The sequence below is a fragment of the Etheostoma spectabile genome, chromosome 20, assembly GCF_008692095.1.
Source record: "Etheostoma spectabile isolate EspeVRDwgs_2016 chromosome 20, UIUC_Espe_1.0, whole genome shotgun sequence".
NCBI lineage: Eukaryota > Metazoa > Chordata > Actinopteri > Perciformes > Percidae > Etheostoma > Etheostoma spectabile.
The window spans coordinates 3,417,501-3,429,525 of record NC_045752.1 but is presented as its reverse complement, the minus strand read 5'-3'; the positions used below and the strand labels follow the sequence as shown (position 1 = coordinate 3,429,525).

The 12,025-nt window shown below is 42.3% G+C and overlaps 1 protein-coding gene across 3 annotated transcripts in view; it reads left to right on the top strand.

Annotated features, from left to right (window-relative positions):
* slc7a14a (solute carrier family 7 member 14a) overlaps positions 1 to 9,748 on the top strand; it is a 27,655-nt gene extending 17,907 nt beyond the window's left edge. For 2 of the 3 annotated variants that reach the window (XM_032500534.1, XM_032500535.1), the window contains 5 exons: positions 1,708 to 1,916; positions 2,020 to 2,167; positions 2,734 to 3,229; positions 3,313 to 3,549; positions 4,560 to 4,858. In XM_032500534.1, the coding sequence (XP_032356425.1) occupies positions 1,708 to 1,916; positions 2,020 to 2,167; positions 2,734 to 3,229; positions 3,313 to 3,549; positions 4,560 to 4,858 (1,389 nt within the window). Of the gene's footprint in view, positions 1 to 1,707; positions 1,917 to 2,019; positions 2,168 to 2,733; positions 3,230 to 3,312; positions 3,550 to 4,559 lie in introns of all 3 variants that reach the window. The other variant, XM_032500533.1, reaches the window with a different exon arrangement.
* The last annotated feature ends 2,277 nt before the right edge of the window (positions 9,749 to 12,025 follow it).

Sequence of the window (12,025 nt, the reverse complement as noted above, 5' to 3'; positions counted from 1 at the left end):
CCCCCCGCAATCCAGCTGTGTGGGTGTGTGTCTCATCTCTGATCTTTATCTATTCAGCTCGCACAGCCTACCCAATTTCTGACTTTGACACATTTGTGCTGAATTGTTGTTGCTATGGGTACTGCGTAAAAGCGGCCTATCAGGAAGAAGAATATTTCGACATCGCTTGGGGCCAAAGATTGCATCAACTTCAAAACTCAACTACTTCTCTTTGAATACCTCGTCTCTCTCTTCCTCAGTCTACCAGTCATGAATATTTCTCCAAATAACCCACTGTAGTGTTACAAAATCTATTTTCTAAGCTTCTCTTAATCTCCATCTTTCTTTGATCTATTTCACTCTCACATCTTGGAATAACTGTTTGGCTCCCATCAGGGTCCTCTAGCTTCTGATTTAGAATATTCTTAAGCATTAGATGGCACTGGTTTTACAGCACGAACCGTGGCTTAATCCACAATTGTCAAATTTAGTAGGGTAAAAGTGAAATCTTTGGAAAGCTGGAAAAAAAATCTCCTTTCAGTCAACCTGACTGTTTTTCCATATTGAATTTCCTCCCATCCATGCTCTTAAGTGGGCGTCAGTATATATTCACTATAAAGGGGCAGTGAGGGTGATGCTTCTGGGAAACCCTCATGCACAAGGGGGGAGGGAGGGGAAGTCATGTGAATGTGCAAGCTGAAAATTTGTTGACAGCGAGCTAAAAATGGGCACTGTAGGATGCAGTTTGGGATCAGCTTTGCTCTCTTGAAAAAAAATATGTCAAACCAGGATTTGTTGCAGGATTCCCTCTAGATTAGTATAGACCCCTTTGACGTCTTGTCGCCCAGCCTGCGCCCAGATTGGATGAAGGGTCAAAGGGCACCAGGCTACTCAGAGGAAACTGATCTCTATATCTTCCTCTCTGTAGTCTTTTTTATTATTCCTCTCTCTTTCTGCAATCTGTCAGTGCAAATCCCTGTTACAGCACAGTATCTGTGACAGATGGCCTTGCATGATTTCACATGTCAGACGCGAGGGTCAAAGTCGTGCACACACGTACACACACGCACACACACACAGTGTGAGAGAAGCATGACTAATGAATGTTTTGCATGGGATGCGTTGTGCTGAATGCGCTAGCTGTGTAAAGCTAAGCTGTGACAATGTGGCCCATCACTTGGGGGAGGCTGTGGCTCAGGGGTAGAGCGGTCGCCTACCAATCGGAAGGTTGCTAGTACGTTCCTTGGCCCTGAAGTTCCATGTCAAGACCCTGAACCCCCATGCTGTGCCATTGGAGTGCAAATGTGTGTGTTTGTCTGATGAGCAGGTGGCACCTTGGATCAGTCAAATTATTCTCATGAGGTTGATTAAAAACAAGCCTCAACACAAGGTCTGTTTAATAGCTGTACTGGAGCTTTTAATCATATCATAATGACCTTTATCAGCTTTTCTTAATTATGGTGAAAACTAGGTAATGGTCTGAATTGGGGCCTGTAACAGTGTTTATATGTTACCACCGGGGGTGCCAAATTCTACACAAATCATAAATATTATTAAATATTAGGAATAATCTCCCTTTGAAATTGAAAGCTGACTTTCTGGCAGTATGAAGTTGTTGACAGGCTCCTCTGTCCAGTATTTAAGCAATATTACATGATAACCTTTTATAAATATATTGCAACAGAACTCTATTAACTCTCTGTTTGTGTTCAACCCTCTTCTATCCAGGTGTCTGTGATCCTGACTCTGATGGTGCCGTATAATGAGATTGACGCAGACGCCCCTCTCATGGAGATGTTTGCCATGCATGGCTGCATGTTCGCAAAGTATATCGTGGCAGTGGGCTCCATAGCGGGACTCACTGTTTCCCTCCTGGGGTCCCTGTTCCCCATGCCCAGGGTCATTTACGCCATGGCTGGGGACGGCCTGCTGTTTAAGTCAGTCCACAACACTTATTTATCTAGTTAATTATTTTTCTGCCAATCTCAAGGAGGTGTGCGGTCTCAATCAGCACATTTTTTTCTGTGTGTTTTACTGTAGGTTCCTGGCCAATGTGTCTTCCTACACAGAGACACCCGCTGTTGCCTGTGTGGTGTCGGGCTTTCTAGCTGCCCTCCTGTCCCTCTTGGTCAGCCTCAGAGACCTCATAGAGATGATGTCCATAGGAACCCTGCTGGCCTACACCCTGGTGAGTGGATAATGATGGTGGACACATCTATACTAGTCTCGCATTCCTCAACCTTCTTCCATAGTGCTGCAGAGGGGGTCTGGCTAGTTCACACGGCATTCCGGGATGGAAAAACGTGCTCTGGTTTATTGGCATGTCTACAATACAATCACAATCGTCTTGGGCGGTGCTAAGCGGAACTTGTTTTGGTGAAACATGTTTAAAGGTTGTTTCAGTCGTGCAACAGAAAGCTCAGATTGGACAGATAGTCTCGCAAGCTGTCTGGATTACCCCTGTTCTTTTGCTTGGAAAAATAAATCCCTCCAACAACAGAAACACACAATAGCTGTAAACACAGACAGCGGGTCTTAGCAATAAGCCTGTGGTGTTGATGCATGAATGAAAAGCTAATAGACCAAATAAAATAAACCAGATTCTGTAAAACTTAACATGCATACATTTTTTGCTTCAGTACCAATAGTTTAAAAGAGTTCCTGGAAGAAGTGACTACCTGAAAAAAGCACTTTTTTTTTCTGACAGTTTTTGTTATTTAAATGATTCAAATGATTCCCCCTCATGGTCTGCAGGTAAGCCTCTGTGTGCTCCTGTTGCGTTACCAACCCGAAGGCGACATCCACGGCTTTGTGAACTTCCTCTCCGAGGAGCAGAACAACAAGAGAAAGGAGGGCGTTCTGGCCGAGTGCGAGAAAGAGGCCTGTTCACCAACCAGCGAAGCGGATGAGTATGGGGGTCTGGCCACAAACACCTGTGGAGCCAAAAACCTGCCGTCACTGGGTGACAATGAGATGCTGATAGGCAAACCAGATAAAACCACCTACACTGCCAGCCACCCAAACTATGGCACAGTGGATATGACTAGTGGCATCGAAGCAGAAGAGTCAGAGGGCGGGATGTCCCGGCGGTTGAAGAAGCTCATTGGACCGCGCTACTACACCTTGAGGATCCGATTGGGCCTCCCGGGAAAGATGGACAGGCCTACTCCAGCCACGGGGAAAACTGTCACTGTGTGTGTGCTGCTCCTCTTCATTTCCATCTTCGCTTTCTGCTCCTTCATCATTTTTGGTGAGAACACCAGAACAAATTCAGAAAGGAATTTACTGCAGTGTAACCATAGATTGATAGTTTTTTTTTTCTTCTCTCCCTAGGTGCGAGCAGTATTGGGGAAGGTCACTGGTGGGCTTTGCTGCTATTGGTCTCCTTCATCATCTTCCTCGCCCTGCTTGTCATCATCATCCTCCAGCAGCCAGAGAACCCTAAGCGGCTGCCCTATATGGCGCCCTGTGTGCCCTTTGTACCTGCTTCAGCCATGCTGGTCAACATCTACCTCATGCTTAAACTGTCTGCCATCACCTGGATACGATTTTCAATCTGGTGCATCGTGGGTAAGCCACCACCCCACGTCGTGTGTCTGGTTATCTGGTTTTTTAAGACAGGGTTTTTTTGTCATTACTGTCCTCCTTGACAGATAGGAACTCGCCATGTTTTGATGGTTAAATAATGGAGTGATACATTTCAGTTCTCTTGAAATGACTCATTTTTCATTGGCACAGCTCGTGCCTCACTTACTCGCTTTGTTTTGTTTTTTTATAGAAGAACAAGGAAGTCTCGTTCCACTTTTATTTCCTGCCTCAGTGATATCTGTCAACCCATCTGTATTTCTCTGTGTGTACTTGTGTGTGTGTAAATGCCCTGAGCATGTAGTTAAACCCTTTTGTCACTTCTTTGCAGTTTTTACTGCTTATGCAAAACTGAATTAATGCAGACTGGTGACCAGCAGTGCTTTTGTTTTTGTTTTAAATCAAACACTGGTCAGAATATGTGCATTTATTTACTCTGTGAGTAGGATTGCTGTATTATCCTGACTCACTCACAGTGGGATGATTTTTTTTTTTTTTTGAAAATATGTTGAAATATTGATTTTAACAAGAAAAAGAATAAGGAAAGAGAAGAGAGGGAAAAAATAAAATAAAAACCTAACAAAGAGGACTAAATATACTGAACATATAAAACACCGCACGTCTTGGATTACAACAATATTCCATGATCATAGTTAGGATGAATACCATAAACAAAAACAACTTAAGGTTATAAAGTTAAATGAATTTGACATCTACAAATCACATACTAATTTGCCCAATGAGGTTTCATAAAATAGCCAACGTCTATGGGTTCACATTTTTAAGGTGATTCAGTATCGGGTCCCATGTCTTATCAAACTTGTCTCCTCTATCTATCTATCTAATTAACTTTTTTGTAATCAGCATTTGAGTTGATAGAGAGTTTACTCTTTCTCTGTGCTTTTAAATTAGTTTTTGAGCTCTTAAAAAAACGCTGTGAGCTCTGGTTATGTATGTATGTGTATATATGCTCATATTTGTCTGTGTCCCTACAGGTGTGCTCATCTACTTTGGCTATGGCATGTGGCATAGTACGCTGGAGATCACGGCCAGGGAGAACGAGGTGCACGCCTCCACCTACCAGCGCTACGATCAAGGCGTGGACGAAGGCTTCTGCGGCTTCGACGACGATTTCTACCCGCCTACTACTGACGCCTGGGGTGCGCCGGAGGGGGGATCAGGGCTCACCCCGCCCGCCGAGGTGAAACCCGAAAGTGACGGGGCACCATCTAAAGGTGGAGGCAGTAAAATTGCCAATCACGGCCTCGCAGAAGAGGATCCGATGGATTTCTGAAGGGACTGACTCTGTGTTACCCTGAATGTACTGCCTTGTCTGCTGCCTGGGGAAAAGGGAGGGGGAACAGGTGTGTGTCTGTGTGTGAGTGTGTGTCTGTGTGTGTGTGTCTGTCTAACCCTTGGGCCAGACAGTTTCTTGGCCGTGGAACGGCTTTTCCTTCACCTTACTCTGCCGGGCTTGGCTCCCCAGCTCGCACAGCAAATGATGGCGTTAGGGTCAAGTGTCTTGTCACAGTCACTTGTAATTCACTTACTGGACTCCACATCCAAACAAAGGATAGAAAAGTGCTGATGTAGCAGGAGATAAAATATGATGGGGTTCGTTGCACTGTGAACGATGAAACCCTGTTTATTGAGCAATCTGTGAACTCTATTTCTAAGAATTTACGGGATATGCAGTAGGTGGGGAGAAGGTGATGAGTATAGGACAGATGGATCAGCACCTCACTTCCCGTTTCAACACAGACAGGAAAGTTAGATGACAGCATGCCAAGCTCAAGCTATTTCCCATGTACAAGTCTGACTTTACTGCTCATTTTCTTTTTCAACAGACAGGAAAACTCCTACATGTGCTCTTAAAAAAACACAAAGAAATTGCTTAAAAATCAAAAACTGCTTTGTCTTTAAACATTCCCCCCGGCCCCCTAACATCTAGCCCAAGGGATTTAGGACTGGATTGGGAAGAGGGTGTTGATGTTTCCTGTCACAAATAGTACTTGGACTTTGCTTGCTATAGTGCCTTCATCTACTGTATGTGTATGTGAATTTCTGATTGTGTCTGTTTTCTACTTTAATTTTGCCTGTATATGAGGGTGTATGCGCAATCAAACTCCACCTTTTACATCAATGTGTGTGCGTGTGTATGTGCGTGTGTGTGTGTGTGTGTGTGTTGGTTCTTGGGGTTGTTTTACTGTGTATTTGTAAGTATTGTTTTGTCCTTCCCACTCTTTGCCCCAGCATGACACTTAAAATCAATCAGAGCAGATTATGGTGCAATATAACATGTGCTTGTCAGCTCATCTGCGTACCAAAAAAGAGAAGCGCGAGAAAAGAGGGTGCAACAGACATAAAAAGAGAACAGGTTGAATCCTAATTGACAACCGGCTTGGTTTATTATGATACGTGTCATAGTTTCTGTGTGCTTATCTCTCCATTGTTGCCGTTCTCGCTGTTTACCATACCTGGGAAGGAATTCATTTTCAGTTCATTCAATTCAAGACATGGATTTACATTACATCTCTTCTCTTAGGGAAGAAGAGGGTATTTCAGTTTTTGTCTAAGTTGAGGGGAAGGTCCTTATGACGCATTTATAAGATGGCTGTGGGTTTCTATCCCCCTCCCTACACCAATTATTTCCACACAGTACCAACTGAGAAGGACTGCGTTGTAAATGAGTTTTTACTTGTACATTGAGTGAACTTAAATACAATCCCTCCTCTTCCATCTCTCTCCCTTTCTTCTCCCCTCCATCCCCTTAAACTTTTCTTCTTTCGTTTCCGCATTTTTGCATCCTCTACTTCCGCCACACACTCCTTTACTCTTCCATCACAACTCTTCCGTGATCTATTTATCACATTAGCCCACTCTTGATATTCACTCGGCCCTGTCAGCAGGGAGTTCCCACTCTACTGTAAGTGATAGAGCCGGGATTGGTTTTCTGTCAGGATTTAAAACAGCAATCTGTTCATGGTCTGACAATACATCAGCTCCTGTTTCACCTCAGGGTGTCAGCTATCGCTCTTCTGATTTGTCACCGGAGCATTTACTCTGCTCCCTGTGGTTCTGCTCCAACCCCGGTCCAAACTAGTCTTAGTGATGCCCCTACCTCTTTGTGTAGCTAGTGTTAAGTCCCACCCTTTACATATTATTGACACTGTTGCTGCAGCACGAAGAGATGTTGTGAAAATCAATCAAATCAAATGATGGTCCTGTAGAGCTGGAGTAGTGTGTAGGACAAGTAAGCTGATGCTGCCAGGGTTAGGGGTTTGATTCTATATAATTAAGAATGTATGTCCTCGTGGTACCGTAAGGAATTTTGGCACACACCAAATAGCATATTGTTATGTTATTATGATGAGGGTGGGGGCACTTCTACAATAGCTGCTGCTGTATGCCCTAATTGTCCTCCTTGTATAGTACCTTTTCCTCTTGCCCCCTGTTGCTGCATCTGTCCCTTTCAGGGAAGCCTTATTTGTCTAATGCACTAAATCTAAGGATGCCACGCTAACCCCCACCCTACCTCTGCTCCTCCCACATCCATCCACACTCCAAAAAAACAAATCTTTTAAGTAGTAATAGGCTCTTTGGTGTCATCCAGTGAAATGATTGTGATACCCGTCCCAAAAAACAGCCCATTACTCAGAAGAATTACGCTCGTATTGGACAATTCTGCAGCCTGCTAATGCAGGAAGAAGTGAGCCTTTCTGTAGTGTAGTGGAACATGAGGGTGCTGAGGTGTGAAGTACCATTCAAGGACCAGTCATGGCCCAAGCTAACATTGGGGTCATGACTAATGTGTCTTTTCTGGAATTGTGGGTGTTATAGTGACATATGAGTTTATATTCTACCATCCAAAATTGCACATGGTGTATATTTTACAAGCTGATTCCAGTATTTTTAAATTTTCAATATATTGGCCAACAAAAAAGATAATGAATTGAGTATTTCATGTTGGGATCTTCATCTAGAGAAATAATCAATTTTAGAAAATTGTATGAAAAAAGTACTTTCTTTTTTTGGAGCTGGTATAACATTTTCAGACGAAATAAGGGTTGACGTGTGGGGGATTTGGACTTATGAAATAAGTATTTTAAAAATCCTGGCTAAAGTCCTGAAACGTGTGTTTTTTAGTTTTTCAATTGTAACCATCAATTGTAACAATCTTTCCTAGACTAAATAATTTGTTTTAGTTCCCAAACCTTAACTGTACTGTAGTTCAGTCAGTCAAATCGCATGTAGGAAGGCATTTTTCTGTGAATGTAGAATATGTTTGGCACAAAGAAACACCAAGCTCAGGGTAGCAAGGGGGCAAAAAGTTAGAATGATAACCAAAACCATAATTTGATATTAACCATGTTAGTTGCTATGCATGGGTGTCGAATTAATGGCTCTTTGAAAATTCATGAACATAATTAGAGGTTTTTGCAGAATTGTCCAATAATCAACGTTCTTTCTGGTTACAGGGTTGGAAAAAAACAGCACAACACATTTACACACCATATCTCGCACACATGCAGCCAAAATACCCTCCCGACCCAGATCACCTCCTGACTCAGCCAAAAGAAGACAGACGTTTTGCATTCATATCTCAGCCAAAAACCAGACGGCGAATTCAGGGGTTGCCATGCCTCTGACACTAGACTGTACAGTCAACTTACTCTATTACCGGCTCTGTCCGTGTGCGTGTGTGTGTTCTATGCCTGCGCCTCAATGTGACCACCTGGTGAATGTGTAGCATGCTCTCATGCACGAGGTCCTGACTGTAAATGTTGTACCTGCATGTGGTGACTGATCGCTACGAGACATAATAGAACACTAAAACCAAACCGAACGCAGGCTTGGTTCTCATACCTGGGAACGTTGGCCTCTGTGCTCTGAGAGGATTAACGGGTGTTTTACAACCGAATCGGCTTTAAAAACATTACTTTTCAGGGTTCTTACCACTGAATTGAACTGAAAGCTATTGTATTCATTGCAGACTCATATCATTTCTATTCAGATGCAAAACTTTCCTATACAGCTCAATATTATGTTAAAGGATTTCTATGAGCTAAAAGATTACTCTCTCCTATATTTCTAAGCTCATACAGTGATCTCCTCACCCAGGTATGGGCACCAAGGCTCCGTTTGAAAAAGGAGTAGAACATGTAGCAAACACACAGGTGTGGGGATGACTTATCCTCCATTAACCAGTTACTGTATGCCTACTTCCTGTATTTCCCTTCTCTCAACCACAAACTCTACAAGCCAAAGTCCACACTGTACGTTTCCTTTTCACATACAGAAGACTGTAGTTTCTTCAAAGTGAACACATTTACAACTGAGCTAACCATTTTTTGTTGGGGGTCTGCTAATAAGCTACTAATGTCAGAACAGCGCAATGATCATTTAAAAAAAAAAAAATCCTAGTTGAAGAGTATTTCATTTAAAAAGATTGAAAGTATTAGTCTATACGTCATTGACTACAGCAGATCAGTTTGTCCTGCAGTGAAAAACTACAACATTGAAGGAGAAAAGTATTTTTCTACAGCGGTCTCCCATCCAAAGGTCCTCCTTGGGTAGGCATGCACAAAAGAGCTGGGTGGAGTTTCACTTTCTGTGGTTTTTCTTTAATCACACGGAGTCCTGGGAGAAACTGCTAAAATATATTTTTAACAACTGTAGTCATTATGATAATGCTCATTTATGAACCTTAATCCTTTCCTTTTTGAAGGATTTTGAAACGGTTGCTCTAGACGTCAATAGAACTGTAGAAGGTTTAAAAGTATATAGGATTACTGCAGAAACTATTTTAATACAATTCTGTGAAGGGTAAAGTACTGTAAAAGCATTATCAAATATTGCCACTATTGCTTTTAAAGTCAGCTACCTTTTGTTTATTTTGTCTCGGAGAAGGCGTACCATGTTCTTCCTGTGCTCGGTGTTCGCTGTGGCCAAGTGTCCAGTCTGTGTGTGTCGGACCCGTTGAGATTGGCTTATTTTGCAAACTAGATATTCCTTTTTCTTTTCTGTATATTTTGGCACAAAGTTGTATAATGTAGATGTTTTTTTATGTTATTTTGTAATGATTTCTTCCATATGTGTGGTTGTTTTGCTCCTGGGTACACTGTTTTTTGCTGAGTTGTTAATATTGCTTCCATGCAACAATGAAAGCTATTTATTGCAAATATCAAAAAGAGACTTGCTCGTTTTGTTATTTTAACGTTTCCTTCTCTGACTACACAAGGTTCAGTCACATTTACACATTTAAGAAGGAGTTGCACAATTAGGCTATGTACTGCAAGTGTGTCTGTGTAAGGGCCTCCTAAAAGAAAATGGTTACATGTCCATTTTGGGCTGATAAGCTAGATTGTATCCGAACGTTTAAGGTGGAAGTTGGTCACATTAACTTTAGTGAATTTGAACATACTTATTGCAATTGACCAACATCTTGACCATTAGCCCATTGTGTTGCATCATCCACTTTTAAACAACCCTGTTTGATTCGTGACCGAGATATAGCTTCCTGAGCCTAGCTCAGCTGGGAGAGGTATTGCTACTGACTAGCCCAGGCATGTTCCAGGCTGGCTAGCGTGTTAAAGGTAAGCTTGGAATGTCATAGTTTGCAAAATAGCTCTGCAGGAGTCACTATGCCACCAAGCTCCCACCAAGGACCTGCAGATTAAGGTTCCCTGGGGAGTTTATGACCACTATTAATGCTATCTATGGATAGCCACCCATTTCATTTGGGGGTCCCGATTTGTTGGTTCTGGAGCATGCAACGCAATACACGTTCTAACCATAGGTTTCATACTGTGCTACACTACTACTAATCAACAGGTGGCGGTAACACACTCATGTGGCAACAAAGGCAGTGAAGAAGATTACTAGCTATTAAACATTTTAAGACTCTTAAGAAAAGAAAAAGTAAATGCATTCAACACGTTTGCTAGACCTTAAGGACACACAGTATGTCTTGGTAACACTGAAAGTAAGCAAAAACTCCACAGGACACCTTTACCTTTGTTGTGCCACGTTTGGGCTTTGCCAGACCTTTTAACAAAACCTATGTGGTCTACTGTACCTTTCTTGGCACTGGTCAAGCCATAGCCTGTGGATTAATTCTATTGTCGATGATTCGATTGAGATTCATGCAGCGCCTTTATAATGATGTTAAATTTGAAGTTTTGGTGTCTTTCACTCAGAAGAACCAAAGAACAGGGGGTTCAATTGAGTCTTTGCAATGTAGCACTGACTTATAATCAAACTATGGAATCCATAGGCTTGGCCTCTTGGGGAAAAAAAACCTACTCATCCACCAGCAGTACAGCTTCAATAAACTAGAACACAACTCCCCCAGAAGATATGTTTTGATCAGAGAACTCAACTCTCACCCTCTCCACGCTGTAAAAACGCTGTGTTGCTCTAACATTATTGCTATGATTTATGAACTCACCTCCTACACAGAAACAAAGAGGAAGGGAAAAAGGTTAACGGATGTTCTCTGGGTTTTGCTGAATGATATTCTGGGAAATGAATCGGGGCATTTCAGTTGAAGTAGAAATAGACAAGCCATGTTGATGTACAGCGAATACAGAAAAGGAAAATAAACATTTAATCAAAAATATAATTACTGGAACAGTAAATATATCACAGAGTAGCTCACACTGTCGGTGTATGATAATGTCCTAGAACAGAATCTCATCCTCTGTTTAAACTTCCAACAATAAAGATGCATTGGTAGATAAAAACTTAAGATAGCAATGTTTTAGCATAGATTATCATAACACTACCAGTCTTTTTAAGTAGTACAGGACAGCATGGTTGTCCACTACCCTCCTACGGGCCTCCTGTAGAATGGATGGCTCTGTGCCTGTAACAGCATCACATTTCAGGGAATACACACACCGACGTGATCGCACACACCTGCACACACAGCCGTGCAAGGAAAAAACATGCCGTACTGTACACATACAGTACTGAAAAGTGACAGAATGGTTGGTTGGGACTAGGACAGATTGTTTTGTATCTGCGTGTGTTTGAAGATAAGCTGAGGACAATGAGATAGCACATATTGTTTCCAAAGTATCATGTAATATCTATATGACTCAGTGACCTTGACATGGACAGAGGAGCACACAGTCAGCCACAAGCTGGATACAATTTTGTGTGTGTGTGTGGTGGTGGTGTGGGGGTTGTGTGTGGGGGGCCGGTACAGTGTGTGTCTTTGAGTGTCTTAAGGACAGGCTCTTCTGTGCTGACCTAACTTGAGGTTGCAGATACAGTATGATGCATTAATAACAATTCGGGTTTTCTCCTTGTTTTTAGCTTATATTCACACATTAACAAACACACAGACTCACAATAGACAATCTATATCATCAACCTACGACAAACAGTGTCACAATCAGCTTGTACCAGGGCAGTGATTACTGTATCCCACACACACACACACACACACACACAC